Source organism: Phascolarctos cinereus, unplaced genomic scaffold (assembly GCF_003287225.1).
Source record: "Phascolarctos cinereus isolate Bilbo 61053 unplaced genomic scaffold, phaCin_HiC Scaffold_4;HRSCAF=312, whole genome shotgun sequence".
NCBI lineage: Eukaryota > Metazoa > Chordata > Mammalia > Diprotodontia > Phascolarctidae > Phascolarctos > Phascolarctos cinereus.
Window position 1 is genome coordinate 46,505,599 of NW_027555847.1, and position 21,208 is coordinate 46,526,806.

General features: G+C 38.0%; 1 protein-coding gene across 1 annotated transcript; it reads left to right on the top strand.

Annotated features, from left to right (window-relative positions):
- The first annotated feature begins 156 nt into the window (after nt 1–156).
- On the top strand, nt 157–20,089 carry LOC110195620 (histone-lysine N-methyltransferase SETMAR). The gene is made up of 2 exons (XM_020968469.2): nt 157–273; nt 13,450–20,089. Exons 1-2 carry the CDS (start codon nt 163–165, stop codon nt 14,236–14,238), a joined length of 900 nt encoding a protein of 299 aa, XP_020824128.1. The 5' UTR covers nt 157–162; the 3' UTR covers nt 14,239–20,089.
- Nucleotides 20,090–21,208: the final 1,119 nt, after the last annotated feature.

Genomic DNA, 21,208 nt, shown 5'->3' on the forward strand with positions numbered 1-21,208 from the left:
GAGTGAAGGTGGGTGTGGGTAAGTAGAGGGTCGTTTTGAGGGTCTGCGGGCACCTCTCCCTGCCTCGCTAAGAACCACGAACCGTGGGCTGAGGCGGTCAGCAGCGAGGAAGAAGCCGAGAAGGGAGAAGACGCTTGGCTACGGCCGCCCTCAGAAACCAGTATGTCAAAGGAACAGCCCGGGGCCTCCTCCGGAGGGCAGCGGGACGTAGGGCGCGGCCTCGAGAACCTGCCCATCAGTTCGTGGCCCGAAGGGGAAGAGCCCGAGTTCCAGGTACCGAAGTGGGGCGGTGGGGGGGAGAAGCTGCGCGCGCACGGCTCCGCCCTCGGGCTGCCCTCGAGCGCCGCCTAGTGAGGGCGTGCGCGGCGCGAGGAGGGCGCCGTGGCCCCACCCCCACCCCGCCCTGCGCCACGGCGCCCTCCCCGCCCTTGTGCAGGCGCCTTCCCTTCTCTGTACCCTTCGAAGGTCCGCAGGCACGTGCCGCCCCGGGCCTCCTACCTGCTCCACGAGCTCAAAGGAGGGAGGTGGAGAGAGCATCACAGGCCTTGTGAGCCTCTGCTCCTCCTCCATACTGGATCTGAGACTTGTAAGGGACCTCTTCTGCCCTCTAGGGAAGGGGGAAAGGAGCAAGCATTTATGAAGTGCCTACTACGTGCAGGAGACTGGACCTGGGCTGTCAATAGAAAACCCCCAGTGAGAATTGTCTCCAATGACTGCCTGTCTTGTTTCTACATTAGCAGTTTTCCTGTTGTCTCCCCCATTACTCTGAGCTCCTGGAAGAGACTGGCTGTCTTTTGCCTTTCTTTGTATACTCAGCCTTTACTACTATGCCTGGTACATAGTAGGTGCTGATATTGGGAGCGCCGACTCCTACAGCATTACCTAATCACACTTCTTACAAGGGCAGAGGAGAATAGGAGAACCAGGAGAAAGCCATGTCACAAAAATCCAGAAAGGAGAGCATATCCAGGAGAGGGGGATTAGCAGTGTTGAGTGTTACAGTGAGGTCAAGAAGGGAGAAAGAAAAAAAATCAGATTTGGCAATCAGAGATCGTTAATAACTTTGGCGAGAGCAGCTTCAGTTGAATTATGAGAAATAAGAATATGCTTGAACCACTTTAAGTAAATAATCTTCTTTTTCTTCCATTGAAGTAGTCTGATACTTCATCATGCTATGCAGGCAGTTATAGAAAGGTCATACCATGGCAGCACAGACATCAGGAAGTCCTGTCAAGATGGAAAAAGCTCTTTGAGTGCAGATTCCAGAAATGGACCATGTGTATAATATATCCCAGGACTATCCTAGCTAAGTTTGCAGAGGCTTTTCACCAGGGTGACTGCAGGGTAAAGAATTTTTTGGCCCCAGCAACTTTTGAAGACCATTTCCCAAGTTGGAAAGAGTTTATGATCTGTGTCAATGGAGAGAATGCCAAAACTGATAAAATTATAAATTTTGTGAATACTGAAGTGAGAAACAAGTAAAATTATGTGTAAGATTTCATCCGCACTGTCTCTCTAATTCTCAGTCTTTCCCTGTCAACACTCCCTTCCTGCTACCTACAAACACAATTAAGTTTCCTTCATGCCTAGAAAAACCTTTGCTAGATCCCTACCACGCCCAATAGTTTTCTCATCTTCTTTTCTCTGAAAGTCTTAACTTCCTCTTGAGATCTGGCTTCTAACCTCATCATTCAACTTGAAACTGTGCTCTCTCCAAAGTTACCAATGTTGATTGCCAAATTTAATTACCTCAGTCCTCATTCTACTTAACCTTTGCCTCTTGGATATTCCCTAATTTCTGAATTTTTGTGCCTGTTTTCTCGTGGTTCTTTTCCTGCCTGTCTGACCAGTTAGGATTCTCAGATTCTTTTGCTGGATCTTTATCCATGTCACTGTAACTTGCTGTGGGTGTCCCATAACTTCTCTCTCCTGGGCCCTGTCTTCTTTCTCTCTGTACTCTTACTGGATTGTCTCATAGCTTTTCAAAGGTTTAGATATTATCACTGTACAGATTTACCTAGCCTACTTCCAGATCTATTTATCTTGTCTTCATCTCTCTCATGTGCTCCAACCCCATGTCACCAACTGCCTGTTGAACAATTTGAACTAGATGTCCTATCAGCATCTCAAATTCAGTCTGTCCAAAACAGAACTCACTAGCTTTTACCCTAAACCTTCACCCTTTCCCAAGCATCCTATTACTTTTTTTTTTCAGTCGAGGCATTTGGGGTTAAATGACTTGCCCAGAGTCACACAGCTAGCGAGTGTTATATGTCTGAGGCCGGATTTGAACTCAGGTCCTCCTGAATTCCAGGGCCTCTATCCACTGCGCCACCTAGCTGCCCCTGCGTCCTGTTGTCCTATTACTTTTGAGGGTACCACCATCATTCCAGTCACCCCAATTTGCAACTTCAGTGACATCCTTGATTTCTCTCTCTCCCTACCTACATTAAAATATCCAGTCATTTATTATTTCTTTCTTTACAATATCTCTAGCATACATCCCTTCTCCTCCTTGCCCCTACATTGATTCTACCTTTGTAAGATCTCTCATATGTCCCATTCTCTCCCCCAACGTGGATAACCAGCGTGGCTCAGGCCCTCATCACAGCTCACCTCTGATGTTGCCATAACCTTCTGATCAGCCTCTTGGTCTCAAGTCTATCCCCATTGTAATCCATCTACTACTCACCTGACAGAGGGATTTTCCTTGAACAGAGAAAAAAGAATGTCAGTTACTCAATAAAGTCTAGTGCCTCTCGATTACCAACAGGAAATAAAATTACTTTTGGCATTTAAAATTCTTCTCAACATGGCCTCTGCCAACCTTCCATTGGCCTCTTATATTGTCTTCCCTCCCATGTACTCTAGGTCCAGCCATCCTTGTCTCCCTCCTGTTCCTCACATGGAGCATGCCATCTCCCATTTCTGTGTCTGGAATGGTATCCATCCTCCCAACTCATAGAAGCCTTTGTTTCCTTTATGACTCAGCTTAAGTAGCACCTCCTCTGGGAGGCTTTAGCTGGTCTCCCCCAACTTCTAGTGCCATCTCCACAAAAGTTACCTTCCCTCTGTTCTATATTTATCTCATATGTTCTGATCTGTCTGCATTGCCACCTCTTAGTGTTGGGGTTCACAGAACCCCAAAATGGGGTGTACCAGAATGACGAGGAATAGATGTGTAGGTCACAGGGTCTGTCCTGAAAAGAATTCACTCAGATTGTCTCCAAGACAAAGGTGTTTACCGGGGTGACGCACCCTGCGGGCCCTGCTCTATTTGGGAGTAACAGAGCCCCAGCAGGCCCCTCTACACGTGGGAGACAGAGCAATTAGCCAGGTTAGGTGTCTGGTCTAAATACAGTTCGATGGGAGGGGGAAGGAGAGCAGGAGAAGGGGAGGAGAGGCAAGCACAGCTCTGGAATGCCTAGAATATCAGGTAGTCTAGAGGTGTCTTTGTCATACAGATAAGCAAGGTGAACAGGAAAGAGGTAAGGGGAGAGCTGTTCTGGAATGTCAGGTAGTTGGGGGATGCTTTGCGAAAAAACAGAAGTCCACAGTGGGAGCATCAGTGCAGTCTATGGCTGGTCACATCCTGCATTTTATCTCATATTTCATGTCCTGCATCCTGCCTGCTCTATCTGCCTCAAACACTCTATCTACTTCATCATTAAAATGTATGCTTCTTTAGGTCAAAGACTGTTTTTGCTTTTTTTTTTTTTGTATCCCCAACACTTAGAACAGTGTTTGGCCATAGTAAGCATTTACTAAATGCATATTGATTGATTTACAAATATTATCGCCTTTTGCTGGTGAAGAAGCAGACTCAGAGGTTAAATTACAGTTATCCCTTCCACATTACAGCTTATCCCATTGATTTCTATATATTGCAGGTCAGTATAAGAAATTAAATGGGAATTTTGGGGGAGTTTTGTGGAAGCAGCAGACAACACTCCAAGGCCAGCAGATGACACAGAAGTTAGAAACTCAGAAATGCATAACATGCATGTATAATATTGTATAATATCAACCCTCATTTTACAATAAGATGCTGTAAACATCCCACAAAAGAAAAATAAAAAATTCAGACTTCTTTGGTACGAAAAGAGAGCCAAAATATTTTATGCAGATCACTGAGGCACCATGTCCCTAACCCCCAATGTGGAAGGAATGACTCTACTTACCTAGAGTTACATATGGTTAAGTTGCTGACTTAGGAGTGGATCCTAGATGTTCTGACTCCATGTCCAGTGTTATTTACACAATAGCACGCAGCTTTCTTAGATAATGAAGGCTAAAAACACTTAAAAGTGGTTTATATAACACAAGATATTTTTGGTGATATTGAATAGGACTATATAAAAGGCTCAAATAAGTTCTGTTTTCCCTAAACTTATTCAAAACCAATGGTGATATTCAAGCTCACTTATGTGTACAAGGAAATTGACTACCTATTCTTTTTTCTCAATAAATACTACTTAATGGATAGTGGCAAATTATAGTCACTATTATGTAGATAGCTTAAGCAGTTCTGTTTCAAATCAGATTGGTCAGTTGTACCCCCAGAAGAATTAAGGTAAGAATATAACTCCTGGGCAAAAATAACTTTGTTACTAGTTTACTTTTAGGTATTGTATGAGAAAACCAAAATAAAACTTTGAAATTCTTAAGATGGAATTGAGAAACTAATGCCAGAGACAATCAATGATTGAAAAAAGAAAAAACTTATTAATTTTGTTCAGCCAGGACTTAACTCACTGTTATTCTGATCTCCAAAACTAACTTCAAACATGATTTTGAAGATCTCATAACAGTACTAATCTGGCCACAGGCCCCTCATAGCTGCCTTCAGCAAAAACAACTTCATGGGGCTAAAGGCCAAGTACAAAGCTTTTTGTAGTTGGTGTTTCAGAACAACCAAAAAAGGAAGGAAGCCTTTTCCATGGCCATGCCTCTGAAACCCAGGAGCAGCCAAAGGCTTTAAGCTGGGGAATGCGAAATATGACGTTTCGAAGCTTTTGTGGAACAATGAGAGCAGCCGTTACTCAGTCTGACAAGTATTTGCAGAGCCCTCCGATGCTATGAACTCAGTTTTGTGCTTATTATTGCTGAATAAAAGGTTTGAGACTTCCTTGCCCTTAGGAACTTTCATCCTTGTTAGACTAGCAGTCATGAAACCATTGGAGAAGAGTAAGAAGCAGTATCTAATTAACTGCCCTGACTGTAAGTGCACAAGAGCCTGAGCAGTGTGGGTTTGACTGACCACAGAATGAACACATTTGGTAGGCCTTGATTGTCCCCTATTTTAGTTTAGGCTTCTACTGAAACAACATCCCAAATATTTCTTTAGTTAAGCTTGCTTTGAAGAAATACGAAACATCAACTCTGAAATTTCAGAACTTTAATCCTAATCAGTAGATTTTACATTTACATTTTTGTCTTGTTTTTTACCTTCAAGTCATCAACATAATTGGATGTTTACCCGAACAAAACTTATATTTTGGAAATCTGAGAAATAATGAAACATTTCCTACTCCAATTTAGTAATATTTTTCTGATAATCTGTCTTGGGTCAACTGCTGTCATTTCCCCCAATTTTAATTAAAATAATTTATGTGTAGTGTTAGTGACACTTAGCTTTGACTAAATGCCTCAGAGGTTTGAGTATATAATGCAGATGATACTTTTAATATGCCACATAGTATCAGTCAACAAGTACCTACCAACATGCCAGGCACTGTGCTAGGTACTAGGGATACAATTACAAAAAAGTAACATAATTGAATTTGTGACCAAATTTTGTACCTAAAATAAGAAAAAAGTGATGAGTGTCATTTGTGTAACTGTATTATATGATCAGTCAACCAACAAGTATTTATTAAGGACCCACTAGCACGGGCACTATGTTAGGAACTGAAGATGATACAAAGAATGAAACAATTCCTACCCAAAATGAACTTAAATTCTGATAGGGGAAGACCTGAGGCATACCTCTACCAAGTCGTAAATTTTGCTTCAACACTTGCACATCTTATTTAAGTACAAATGGCCTATTTTTATTTTTCATACTATAAATATTTTAAAATATTCAGAAAACATGATTGGAAAAGGAAATGGGCTAGTCATGTAGCAAGAGCAAGGAATCTTGGGTGGGAGAGAGTTATATGTGAAGGATTTATGGGAAAAGAAAGTCCAGAATCACAGAAGATTAAAAGGGGATTCAAAGATTAAAATTGGGAAACATTCTGCAGCAGAGACTGGAACATCCACATCAATGGAAAAACAGGTCCAATAAGTTTTAAAGTGTGTAATAGTTTTAAGAATTAAAAAAGATAATATTTGTAAGTTTACCCACACAAGTACTTTTGATTGAAACTGACCATCTTGATTATTTGATAACACACAAATCCTTTTAGATTATTAAATAAGATTTCTGTCCTTTAAAAAAAAGCATATAACTGAAATTACCCTACAAATAAAGTATCTTTAAAGTAATCACTTATTGCCCTATACATTCCTGTATTTTTTAAGATGGTAATCCTGTAATCATATTTCATCATCTAGTGCTTAACAGACAAAAATGACCTATAGCTTAATACATAACCTAGCTGCTGAAGTGATTGTTACATTACAGGATACCTTTGCAGATAAATAAAATCATACTGAACACATTAAAATTCTGATAGGCATTTAAAATTAAATAAGTATAATTGAGACTAAATGTGAAAATGTTAAGTGAAGTAGTTCTCTGACGTTTGTTACTAGATAAGACAAATTATAAAAACAAATGGATACACATGCATGCCATTGAAAGTCCAAGCTCTGTTTCAAATCTCTTATCTATGCTTTTGCCAATGCAATAACAGTCTTTTTGGATGACAAAGAAATATAGTACATTGACTGTAACACATTTTTATAACTTAAACTTCAGTACTTCAAGGATCTGTATTGTTATAGTTCAATATTAGAGAATATTTAAGAAAATTAAATATTTATCTTTAATACTGTTATGGGAAAATTATATTGCTATATGATTGTAACAAAAAATCAACAAAACAAAATCCCCCCCAAAATTTGAAAGCTGAGCTTATAAATTTGGACGTTTAGTTGCATGCTTTCCTCACAGTACTCAGAGTTAGGTTGCATTTTTTTTTCCTGTTTTGATGAAAAGTTTAAAACATTTATAACATAGCATTTGAAGGATCTATGGTTTCATTGGTATATGTGCATCCTGTGTAGACATCGATCACAAGCCATCAACAACTTGGTAGATGATGGGTCTTCTACAGCTGCTGGGGCCCCAAATATGTCAACCCAGATGTTAAACTGATGATCAGACATTCTAAATTTTGTAGGCTGCTCTGCGAAAACAGACATATAGTTCGTAAGTGAAGACACACTGTGTCATTTTTCCAAATTGGTTACAATATTTCATCAACATCCTGTGAAAGAAGAAACTAAGATAAAGATACAAAATTATTTGCACAGTGAATTGCTGTCAGGGACAGAGATTAAATCCATGCTTTCTTGGTTTTCCCATTGTTTTTTTTTAAGTATAAAATTAGTTTATGTTACAGTTAACAGTTCAGTTAAACTACATATTTACTAAGTGGTCTAACAGAGTAAGTACAATTCACAATTTATTTCTGTGTCAAAGGGAAGCTTTACAGAAATCAATAAAATAAAATTTATTTGACAAATAAAAGATCTAGAATATCAAGGGAAATAATAGGGGGAAAAGGAGGGAATATAGAAGGACTAGTACTTACAGACCTCAAACTATATTATAAAGCAGAATCATCAAAATCATTTGGCATTAAGTAAAAAAATAGAGAAGTAGATCAATGAAATTAATTAGAGAAGGAAGAATCACAAATAATAGAACTTAGTAACCCAGTTTTTCCTAAACCTGAAAACAAAAATTACCTAGGATGAAACTCCCTATTTGATAAATACTGCTGAGAAAACTGGAAAGTAGTATACAAGAAATTGGGCTCAGAACAACATCTTAAACCATGTTGTTATATAGTCATTTTCAGTTGTCAGACTTTTTGTGACCCCTTCTGGGGGCTTGTTTGGCAAAGATACAGGGGTGGTTTGCCATTTCCTTCTCCATCTCATTTTATAGATGAGGAAACTGAGGCAAACAGGATTAAATGACTTGCCCACAGTCACACAGCTAAAAAGTGTTTAAAGCTGGATTTGAACTCACAAGATGAGTCTTCCTGACTCCAGGCTTGGTGAAACATCTTAGCTGCCCCTAGTAACAATTAGAGCTCAAAAGCAAAAAAGTGAAATTTCAAAAGTTAAATGGGTTTCTTTAGACCATAGTCTTAGGAATTCCTCTTACCTGCCCATCTTATGCTATATTCAACTATAAATTCAAAGTGGATGAAGACCTGAATAGTAAAGATGATACCATAAAAAAAAATTAGGAGAGAAGCAGATCTACCTTTCATGGCAATGAATAGGAGATATATTCTTAAGCAAACAAGAAATAGAGACAGTTACAAAAAACAAATACATCATTTTGATTATGAGATTGAAAAGTTTCTAGAGAAACAAAATGAATATCTGGGATAAGGAGTGAAGCAGTCAAATGAGAAAAATATTTGTATCATGTTTGTCTATTAAGAGTTTAGTGTCTGAGAGATATAAACAGCTAAGGAAAAATGTAAGACTTTCCTCATAGACAGGTAGTCAAAGGATATGAACAATTTTCTAAAGACCTGCAAACTGTTGACCATATGAAAGACTGTTCCAGATCACTAATAATAAAGAGGAACGCACATCACAACTCAGAGGTTTTACCTCAGGTTTACACACAGCAGATTGGCAGTGATGACAAAAGATGGGCATAGTCAATGTTAGAGGGGTTGTGCAAAGTCAGTCACACTAATGTATTTTGGGGCAGTGAGAGGCACTTTGAATTAATGTGTAAAGCATTCTAGAAACATTGGAACCATGCAAACAAAGTAGCTACAATGCCCTTACTTTTTAACACACAGATTCCACTATGAAGTATATAGCCCAACAGTCATTGATAAAAGGAAGGCTCCATATTCCACCAAAGTACTTACAGCAGCACTTTTTGTGTAGTAAAAAACTCGAAATAAAGTTGATGCCCGTCAAACTGGGGATGACTAAAGAAATTGTAGTACAAAAATGTAATGGAATATTACTGGGCAGGAAGAAATGACACACATGATGAATTTGGAGAAAGCATGGAAAAAATTTTCATAAAGTGTTGTAAAATGAAGTAAAGAGAGCCAAGAAAACAGTGACTTCAACTATGTAAATTGAAATAGTAATAATAAAATAGTACTTGTGATCTGTGTCAATGAAGGAGGCATGCACATCGATGAAACCGTAGATCCTTCACATACTAAATTATAAAAGCTTTGAATTTTTCATCAAAGCAGCCCTCCCCCCCAAAAAAAAGCAACCTAACTTACTAAGTACTATTGGGAAAGCATGCAACTAAAAGTCTGAATTCATAAGTTCAGCTTTCAAACTTTTAGGGGGATTCTGTTTTCATTCTGTGGGATAGCCCTTCAGGATAGGGGAAGAGGAGACATATAGTGAGAAATTTAGCCATTTTAGAAGCAAAAAGTATCAGTAAATATTTATTTTTATTTTATTTCTGCTATTACAAAAATAGTATAATAGTGTTTTACATATAACAGCTGCTTGATAAATATTAAATGAATCTTTTTTTAATCAGCCTAGCTTGGTACCCAGGTAACTGGTATCATCAGGTTTTATGCACATGATTCCCAGACCTGTATATCCAGCCTTAATCTCTCTGGCTCATCTTGCATCACCATTGCCTTTTCCAACAGCTTAAATACAATGTTCCACAGGCACCTCAAACCCAACATGTCCAAACCAGATCTTATTATCTTTAACCCCAAATCCTCCCCTCTTCCCAACCTTTTTGACTGTCAAGGGTACCACTATCTCTCTCCCCCTTCTATAGTCTGTCTTCCACTCAGACAAAGTAATTTTACTAAGGCCCAAGTCTGATCATGTTACCCTTACCCAGTAAAAGCCAGTGTCTCCTGCCTCCCTGTACCTCCAGCATCCAATGTAAGCTTCTCTGTTTGGCATTTAATTCCCTTCCCCACCTGAGCCAATCATGCTTTTGCCCTCTTCTTCCAATCTGCTCCCTCCCTACACTCCACAATCCAGCTGCACCAGCCTGCCTGCTGCTCCTTGCCCACCTGCTGCTCCTTGCCCACCACATGCCACCTCCTGATTTTATGCCTTATGCTGGCTGTGACCCACAGCTGAAATGCTTTGCCCTGCTTCTTTGGCTTCCTTCAGGACTCAGCTTAAATCCCACTTTCTGCAGGAAGCTTTTCCCATTCCCACCACCACCATTCAGCTCCTTCCCTGCAAGATTACTTTCCTTTTACACTCTATGTATATGTGTGTGCTTGTATAAAACATATGTGTGTGTGTGTCTGTGTGTGTTTGTGTGTGCGCATGTATGTATGTATAATTTGCATGTGTCTCCCCTCTCAAATGTGAATTTGAGAGCAAGGCCCATATTTTTATCTTTGTATCCCAACTGCTCAGCACAGTACCTGTCACATAGTAGACTGAAATGTTAATTGACTGTCTGACTGATTCATACTAAGCTCAATCTAAGCTTATTTTGCTATGTAGGAATATAGGAACAATTCAATGTTTATGGTTTTATGTAGTTTAAGAAGTACTTCCTTATTTTTCTGATCAAAGTACTTTTTAGCTTAAAATTTTAGAAAAAGAATTTACTCTTCTCTTTAATTTTATTCTAGGCAAATTGCTATGAACAACTTTAACTTTTTCAAAGTATGTTGGCAGTATAGATGCTCAATAAAACAAAGATCTATGATTGACAAAGTGGTGAATTTCCAAATAATGCATAATTGAAAGACCACCTAATGTAGTTATCCATATCTGAAAATAAAGTCTGTACATTCTGTCCAATATTTCTTTGTCCCAAAAAGTTTCACTAATAAATGTGTTAACCATTAGTTAACCAAAATACGTTGTTTCCCAACCATGCTAGTTACCTGACTTCCTGCCTCTAAATGCTACTCATGTCCACTTGTTCTCCCAGCACCCCAGATTACTGTATCCTCATCTTAGCTCCGTGGTGTTGCTGGCTTCCTTCCCAGCTACCATACAACTTCCTTCAAGAAGCCTTTCTTGATCCCCCTAATGCTGGTGCCTTCCATCTGTGGATGATCTCCAATTTATCCTGTATATATCCTGTTCTACATAGTGGTTCTAATGTTGCCTCCTCCATTAGAACATGAGCTTCTTTTGCCCTTGTCTGTATCCCCAGCACCTGGTATAGCATCTACCATGTAGAAGATGAATGTTAAATGTCAAGTCAATGCTTTGAGTTATTCATTTCAAAAAAAAATAATGAGAAATGCTTCGAGTTCTTTACTGCTTTGAGATTCTTGGATTAAAAAATGCACAGCTATTTGGATTTCCACTATTTTGTAAACAGGTACAATAACATCAGTTGTATTTCTTTTTCCATTATAAGTGGCCCTGTTAAACAAGATATTTTTTTCAGTATATTTTTATATGTTATTCAGATTAGTTCCTCTATCACAGGGCTACCATTCTGATTTTGAAAATTGAATAGATAATTTAGTATTTTTAAGCCTACTGAAATCCAGATCAACTAATTAGCATATTTCTAAACAATTATAATTACCCTGAGAATACTTAGGGTTAGCTATAGCAAGGAAAAATAATTCTCTTTAAACATGAAACATCTCAAAGACATAAAAGACCTACTTTATAAATTGAGAGGCCTAAGACTCTTTTGCTTTATTTTGTTTACCAAATGTAATCAGAATCCCTGAGGATTTCATCTAAGATTGCAACCCCATAAAATATATCCTCATTCACCAAAATCTGAAGAAGAAGAAAAGAAATTGGTGAAAATAAAATTAGGAGATCAAAGTAAGTCCTCCTTTTTCATCTCCGTGCAGTGAAATGCAAATCTATTCACCAAGGACTGATACGTTTTTCTGCAGCTTACAAAATTGTAGGAAGTCAGGCATGATTTTAAAAGGAGATGATTGTCATAAAATCATTTTTTGGCTCAGTGAATTATACAGTATTTAGGAAGAAAGAACAAGTAGATTTAAAAGAATTCTTCACAAAAACTTTCACTAAAAACGATAAAGTTTAATTTTTCATTACTTCTTAAAATGCCTCACTAGGCACTGGCCTACATGACTTTTGATATTCAAAGCTTTGAAGTAGACTCCACAGAAGACGATGGGGCAGGGAATTTGATTGACAAGGCATTTCTTTCTAAACCAGCCTTCCTCCTTCTAGGCTATCTATCTAGGTGAAGACAAAAAAAAAAAAGGAAAAGGCAGAAACAACAGAAATTGTTGTGACATGGCCATGTAATATTTTGCACTTGCAAAAAAGTTCAGGTTCAACTCATGACACATAACATGTGTGATCATGGATAAGTTACTCAATCTCTCATTGTCCTAAACAACTGTTTAAAACTCTAAAGTTACAGATGAGTTGTCATTTTGCTGATCAGGAAAGGAGCTTCTGTAGGGTGAGTTTCCTACAGTGATGAGACCAAAGGTATGTACTCCCCCAAAAAAACAGGGACACAGAGAGCTGGTCCCTTAGTACCACCATTGTGCCTTTTTAGAAATAAGCCATTTTTTGAAACTATGACATGTTTTAAAGAACTATTAACAGATGAATTCTTTCTGCAACTTTTTTTCTGAATGGCTAGTAAAGGAAAATCACAATGGCAATAAAAACCTTTTGGTTTTAACAACTGAACTGAAAAGTTAATTATGTAATAACCAAAATTTTCTCTATGAAAGTTCAGATTGAATTGTAAAATAATCATGTCCTATATGAAATGTCAGAATTCTGAGTATTTAAGAATTTAAATAACATAGGAATTTTTTAAAATTTAAAATTCAACATGAAGTCTGAGAAAATGTCCCCCCCGAAAGGAAATTTTTCATTGGTATTAATGCTTGAACAAATGAAAAAGCATTTATTAAAGTGCTAAGCGCTAAAGTTATAAAATAGAAAATACAAGACAGTTCCTGACCTCAAGGACCTTATATATTCTGATAGGAAAAAAATAGCACATATAAGAATATTAAATATTTAGATGATTTTGTGATTTCTTCAGTTTGGGCACTCCTATCACTGTCACATATTTCAATTTCCTGTACCTTCTTATGCTGTCCAATTCTAATTCACATATTTGCATGAATCCTCCATAGAAGATTCACCCAAATCTTTCAAAATAACTAGAAAATATTCCTTTTTTAAAAATTGGGAAGTAATTTTTATAACTATTAAAAAATCTCTTGGTATTAGGGCTTGTCTCAACTACAAACTTGCATTATAATATATCCCACACTGACTCATGGCATCTTATTATCTCTGTAGTATACTCCTGAACACGTGATTGGACCTGGAGCGGAAGCTGATCCCACTCAAATAACCTTTCCCGGATGCACTTGTCTCACAACTTCGTGCCTCCCTACCACTTGTTCATGTCTCCTTCATGGAGAGAATTATGATAATTCATGCCTCAGAGACATGGAAAGTGAAATGGAATTTGCCAGGCCAGTGTTTGAGTGCAATGCCATGTGCCAGTGCAGTGAAGAATGCAAGAACAGGATAGTTCAAAGAGGCCTGCAATTCAATCTCCAGGTGTTCAAGACTGACAAGAAAGGCTGGGGGCTTCGCACCTTGGAATTCATACCCAGAGGAAGGTTTGTCTGTGAATATGCTGGTGAAATCTTAGGATCTTCAGAGGCATGCAGAAGAATACAACAACAAACAAAGCATGACTTCAATTACATTATAGCTGTCAGAGAGCACGTATGGAATGGCCAGATAATAGAAACATTTGTGGATCCTACCAACATAGGTAACATTGGCAGATTCCTTAACCATTCTTGTGAGCCAAATTTATTAATGGTCCCTGTCCGTATTGACTCAATGGTGCCTCGACTGGCACTTTTTGCAGCCAGAGACATTTTGCCAAAAGAAGAACTTTCTTATGACTATTCAGGAAGATTTCATAATCTTACAAAGAATAACGGAGACCAAGAAATGCCAGATAAAGCCAAAATGGGGAAGCCTTGTTATTGTGGTACCAAATCATGTGCTGCTTTCTTGCCTTATGACAGTTCCCTATACTCACCCCTAGAAAAAAAAACGACAAGTTGAAAGATCAGTTAAAGACTATGACAGGCTACCATTAGTAGTAAACATACATAGTCATGAGAATTGTTTCCACAGTTTGAACCAAAAGGCATTAAAATAAGCATATTATAACACTTACCAAATATAGGGTTGGTCACATTTTCATTTCAAACTATTTCATGATTGAGAATGGGATAACATTTCCAAATCATAAAATGAAAATAAGCATGTAACACAAAAGAAGAGAGAACTCTGATAGTGCCCACTGAATTGTGTGATGATTAAAAAATTCTGAGACATAGTTTCTGGGTAATTTAATCATTTTATTAATAAGACCAGCATGTTATTAATAAAAGGATAGTCATTTAGCCATGTTTCTCAGACCAAAGACCCCTAATGGCAGTGGGCTGCCAGGTTATATGCCCTTTGAAGAGTAGGTGTTCCTGAGGGGGTGCCAATCAACTCTGATTGGTTAACACAATGAGAGGTGGGCTATATTAAAATGAGGGTCTTGGGGTATATGACTTAAGTCACCCAAATCTTGGTCATCAATTCCCATAATCACTTGTTTTAACAAAAGGAAGAATCAATCCCAGACCTGTTGAGCAAACACAATGAGCAGAAATACACCCATTAGCCCAAACTTAGAATTTCTTTCACTATCTGATTAGATCTTGGCCTGGGTAAATCTCTCTTACAGATTTCCTACACTAGTTGATTTCTGGATGAGGAAGTTAAAAAAAATGAAAAACTTTAGTCTTGATTCAATAATTAGTTATTAAATATGAGAGAGAAATATTAATTTCTCATAATTGTGAACTTAATCATCCTACTTTATACAGCCCTATTGTATAACAGAGTAAACTATTTGGGAGTATAGTAAACATCTTCAGAGTTCAAGATACTCTTCGAGCTCTGGTATATCATTTAGCAAATTCCTATTCTAGGGCACTAAATAGTAAAACAGAAAGAAGAAAAATTATGTAAGTACTCTAGATCATGGAAGAGCTCTGTTAACCTTACCTTTGTATGTTGGACATTTCACGTCTTATTAAATATATCAGTATTTGTTTCTTCCTCCACTAAAGACCTACTCCAATGGTTCATTCAAGTCAGCAGGCATCTTTTACTATGTGCCAAGCACTGTGCTAAGTGCTGGGAATACAAATACAAGCAGAAACAAAGACAGTCCCTGATCTCAAGGAGCTTACATTCTAATGGAAGAAAACACCACATACAAGTTATGGAGCACCATTTTAATAGAATTCTACCTGATAAGTACTATTTGTCAGGTAATACACCAGACATTCTCCTCTGGAAGCATGAACCAAATATCCTGACATCCTTAGTCTTCTGAGGTCAATGTCACAACATGTGAACAAGCCCTGGATTTGGACTGAAAAGATCCTAATTCAAGATTCAGCTGTGCCACTTAACAACTATAACCTTGGCCAAGTCACATAAACTTCTCTGAGCCTCAGTTTTCTTATCTGTAAAAATATGCAGATTAATTGAGGTAACATGATAAAGTAGAAAGAACCCTGAATTTGGAATCAGAAGCCTTGAGTTCAAATCTCAATGATACCAATGGCTTTAATCTCCCTGGTTCTCAGTTTCTTCATCTGTAAAATGACAGGATTGTGCTTGATAATCTCCAAGGTCCTAAATGTGCAGTTCTAAATCTTCTGATCTTAAAGAATTTGCACAACCTCCTTCCCAGAGCTTTTGTAAGGATCAAGATAAAGATTATATGTAAACAACTTTTTTACAAACATAAAGCACTCTATGAATGCAAGCTATTATTAGCACACTGATTGCTCACAAAATGGCTCTTTGGGGACAGTTAGAAGCAAAGCATTGAACTGGATAGAGACCTTTGGTTTGATTTGATTTGGTTTGGTTTGATCTACTATGTCATTTTTGCAAACTGTTTTTTTCTTTTCCCAAAAGAATTGTTTGACTGGGGGTGGGGCAGTCTGGAGGTAATTTAGCATATTCTCATTTTAGAGGTGGTGATGAGGTTTAGGGGTTAAAGAGTGCTGGGACCCCAAAAATCACAACATGCATGTCCTGTCTGAAAGAATTCAACCCAAGTCTTCTTTCAGCCAAAGACAAAGTTTATTAGAACATCTGCCATATTGGGCAGACTCTTAAGGAGTCTGAACATTAGTAAGCTATTGGCTAGATTATTAAGAATCTGAGCATCTTAATGGAGACAAGATGGGCCTTATATACAGAAAGACTGTGGGAGGGATCTAGGAGTGGCCAAGTAGTTAGGGGTGACTGGAGGAGGGGTCGAAGGAAGATTTGAATGGGAGTGGCCTGTAAGCTGGGGTGAACAGAACTCCTGGGACCTGGACAATGGAGCCTAGCTAGGATTAAGTGTGGGAAATGGCTGGGGGGCCATAGGGAGGGCTAAACTAGGTTAAGGGTAACAGAATTGGGAGACTGGGTGTAGCCACAATGAAAGACCAATTGATGGGATTATAGCCTCAGGGGAATGCCAGAGATTTGGCCACATGGGAAAGTCCAAGGTTCTTCCTTTCTGGGGTCTAGATCCCATCCTCATCAGTGGTACCAATCCAGTTGAGCTCCAGAGATAATTACACTTGCTTTACTAATGTGATTTTAAGAAAGTTAAGCATAGGCTGTTACTCCTTTGAGGACAAAGTTTTCCATAAATAGTCACAAAAAGAAAGGTTTCACTTAACAATATAGTTTTATTATCCCTACGATGGAAAAATAATATAATTACAAAGTTAGAATAAAATATATGTGCATAGTTTTTGAATGCCAGTATACCTTTATGAAATAACTTTTTCTGAAAAAAACCAGTGCCTTTGAAACAAATTTTGATAAATCATATTTTTCTGTTTAGCTCATTTATAAATATGGAGAGTTGTACTTCGGAAAGCATTTTAGCTTAAGGACATCACAAAAATCACACTTAAGAATGCAGTCAACCCTTTAAAATCATCTATTTAAAGGAAAATTATAATTTACTGATAAAAATGGCTTTTCTGAAGGATATTGTTCCAGGCTGAAAGGAAAAATTCACCTCATTTAAAATGTGTAATTCTAGAGATAATTTCTCTTTCCCAGATAGGAACAACAGTTAACCTCTATTTAGATACTTCCTAGTCTCAAATGGGAAGATTAGAATCTCATTTTGAGTGTCTTCTTGTGTCTTAATCATTAAGATAAATATTGGTCTGTTCTAGAGGTGGGAGCATATGTTCTATCTGCTTTTAAAATTCTATGCCTAAAATCAACATATGTCATCTGAGGTAGATCAAGGGCAACACATTTATTTGGATGATTTTATGGGTTTCTACCCATGCCTTGAACTTGTAGATCAGATTATTTTCCACCTTGTCCTGCTTGCTCTGAGGAAGCTAAAAGATCAGGAAGTTCTCTTCTTTTAAGAGTTTTTGAAAGAGAAATATCCATGTTATTAAAGGAAACAAGAATGGAGGTGGTTAGGGGAAGGGCTGTTTACCAGGTCCAAGAATCATAGCACAAAGTATTTAAAGATGCTAGTTTTTCTATTAATGTCCTTGTTTAAAATCTTGGTCAGTTCTATATGATAGTAAGCCTAATTCCTCCTATTTGGGCTCCACAGCAAACATTCTACTTGCAAGACAATAACAGAGATGTTCTTTATATACCACACATTTAAAAGAGTCATGGCACATTCAATTAGATTAAATTCACCTAATATTTATCAAGCATGCATGATACTTAAATAGATATGTAATCACATTGATTCAAGAGTTCCCTCCATGCCTACCCAACCTGTGGAATTTTGGTCTATGTTCACCTAAAGTTTGCCACAGGGTGTCCACCCAACAAACTAGAGACCCCTCTAGCCATTCACCTGTGATCTCTAGCTCTTACTATGAGGCCAGCCTCTTCCTATCTCACAGTTCCTTGGTGCCTGTACATCTACAGTATAATAAGCTTATATAGTTTTTGGAAACATCACAGTCTCTGCCTTCATTGAGTGCCCAACCTCCCTGGGGAAATGAAACCTATTTAACAATGCAAAACTTGTGATTAAGTGTTTAAAAAAAAAAAAGTAAAACAATTGTGGGACATTGACAATCTGGAGTCCCAGAGGGGAGTGAAGGTACTAGGAATCATCAGCCCAGAGAACAGCAGATCTGTTCTCTAGAACTGGATTCTAGAGAAGATATCTTAAGGTATCTGAAGGACGGTTATATGGAAGGGAGTAGATATTTAATTCAGTTCAGCAGGCATTTATTAAGTATGCATGTGCCAGGCACCAGACTAGATACTAAGGATGTGGCAAAAACCTACTTCTGTGTAAATAGTGAGGACAAAATTAAGACCAAGGGTTAGAATTTATATAGTTGGGGGAGGAAGAATTTCATCTCAGAAATGAAGATCTTCCCAACAGCTGTCTGTGAATGAACTGGGTACCTTGAGAAGCATGCAAGCTGAGATGGGATCCTTATCTATCAGGGGTATTAGAGAGGATGGTCAGAAGTTGGACTAAGTGATAGCTAAGATCCCTTCCAACTCCAAGATTCTTTGCTGTTAAAAAGGGCAGACTTCATGTAGGATAGGAGCTGGGTCCTGAATAAAGGTAGAATTTGATAACAGCCCACCACCAACTTCATCTCCTGCCAATTTACTACTATGTTTATTAAGTTACCAGAGTGGGATAGAAGCAAGAAGTTTTGCATTGCATCAGAAAGGTTTCACTTTTCATTTAACTCATATTTACATATCATTTTAAGTTTGACAAAGCACTTTTTATGCAGTAGTAAAAGTGAGGTGGATCCGGATGACAGGTGTCTTCTAATCCAAAACTCATTTTACAGATGAGGAAACTGAGGGTAACTTGCCTATGCTCATTCAGGTAAAACTAGCTCCTCTGACTCCAAATCCAGTGCTCTTTCCACAGTTTCATACAGAACCAGAATTTACACTCAGGTTTTCTTGACTCTAGGTCTAATATTCTTTCCACTATATCACACTGCTGCCTTTTAGAAGAATGGGGAGATAAAATTTGACAGAAACAATTACAAAAGCAAAAAAATAAACTTCTGCTGGAGGTTTTTTTGTCTTTGTTTCCAAAAAGAGGATAACCACCAATCGTGGAGCATTTAGGCATCACCCTAAAAGAAATAGAAAAGTAAATAAAGGAGAAATCAGAAACAACTGAAGTCACACTAAGGCATTTAGTAAACCCGAAAATGTAAATTACCTGGTGAAGAATTCCTTCTTTGACAAAAATTGCTGGAAAACTGGAAAGCTATTGAGGTGAAAATTATGTTTAGACCAGTTTCATATACCATATACTATAATAATCCCAAAATTCACATGTGACTTGAATATTAAAAATCATAGCAAAAATATTAGAAGAAAACTAGCTCAGATACCCCTGTGGATAGCAAGTGAGTTTTTAACCAAACAAGGGATAGAAGTAATCACAAATAATAGATAATTTTGACTACATGAAATTGAAGATCTTTTGCATCATAAAAATTAGCACAACTAGGATAAAGAGGAAAGTAGTTAACTTTTTATTTTCCAGGAAAAAAATCAAATATCTAAGGGTCTGATATCCGAAATGTGTAAGCAACCAGTTGAAATATGTAAGACCAAAAGCCATTCCCTAAAAGACAAATGTTGAAGGATATGAACACTCAGTTCTCGAAAGAACTGCAAACTAAGAACAAATAGAAAATAGTTTTCCAAGGTACTAATAATAGGAAAACAACTCTGAGGTTTCACCTCACACTTGGCAAATTGGCAGAAATAACAAAAGTAGAGGAGTTTCAGAAAGCCACAGTAATCCACTGCTTTGTGTATTTTATTTCTCCAATAAAGTTGTCAGAATCCTGTGGTTTGATTAACATGTCAGTGAAATGGAAATGGGAGAAAGGGGATAAGAGGAGCATATAAGTGACTTTTAAGGATCCTCATAGAACAGTAGAAAGCATTTTTTTTGCTCTGAAGTTGGAAAACCTGGGTTTAAATCACACCTCTGTAACTACCTATGTGACCTTGAGCAAGCCATTCTCTGTGCCTTATTTTCCTCATCTATAAAATATTAGTTGGACCAGATGGCCTTTAATGTCCCTTCCAGCTCTAACTCTTTGATCTCATGATCATGGAAGTAGAACAGACATGGGTAGTGGTTAGATCTAACATGTGACCATTCCTGTAAGTGGCTGTAGAGTGAAAATGTTGGTCAAGGGAGCTGAGGTTTTTGAACCGAAAAGCCAGAGTGCTTATAGGACATGGGTATATAAATTAAAGCCTTTGAGTATGGGAGTGATTTGGGGAGAAGAAGAAGACTTCCAGGTAAAAAACACCTTCAAATCAAAGGGAAAACAACCTAAAGATTAGTGGAAGACTGCAACAAATGAACCAGGTAATACAGCTATGTGAAAGAAACGTCAGAAGAGGACGGCTTGCTGAGTTATGTTGGCAAAGAGATGGTCTAGAAGTGGCATTAAGGGAGCAAGGAATCTGTCTATTCCTCCTCCTGACCCAGAGAGTTGGAGGGGACATAATATTTATCAAGCAGGTATGATACTTAAATAGATGCTCCACCACAGATCTGTCTTAAGAGTCAGCACTATGTGCTGACGCCCAAAGGGGTGTTGATTTGTGTGGGAGAGGTGAGTTCTCACTGGATCCACAAGCTGAAGTCCAGTTACTCCTGAGCTATACAAACATGTTTACTTGTACTTGGGACAACAGGTTTTTTTCTTTTTCTTCAAAGTCATACATAACTGATTGGGGTGAGAAGTTTAAATGTTCTGTATTTCCAACTCTGCTGAGGAAACACAAGTGTAGATTTCATCTGAAACAGTGCTACAGATGGAACCTTGAGTTTAACACTAAAATGAGAACGAAAATACATTAGAAAAGGGCAAGATTTTCAGTGTTCCCAGTTAGCAAATGGGCATTGGCAAAGTGTGACTGCCCTCCCCATTCTGCCCAAAGCACAAATTCC

Excerpts from the sequence above, each read along its gene's own strand:
- LOC110195620 (XM_020968469.2), top strand. The coding sequence starts at position 163 with ATGTCAAAGGAACAGCCCGGGGCCTCCTCCGGAGGGCAGCGGGACGTA. Across the intron at positions 274-13,449 it reads GGGAAGAGCCCGAGTTCCAG|TATACTCCTGAACACGTGAT; the intron begins GTACCGAAGTGG and ends TTATCTCTGTAG.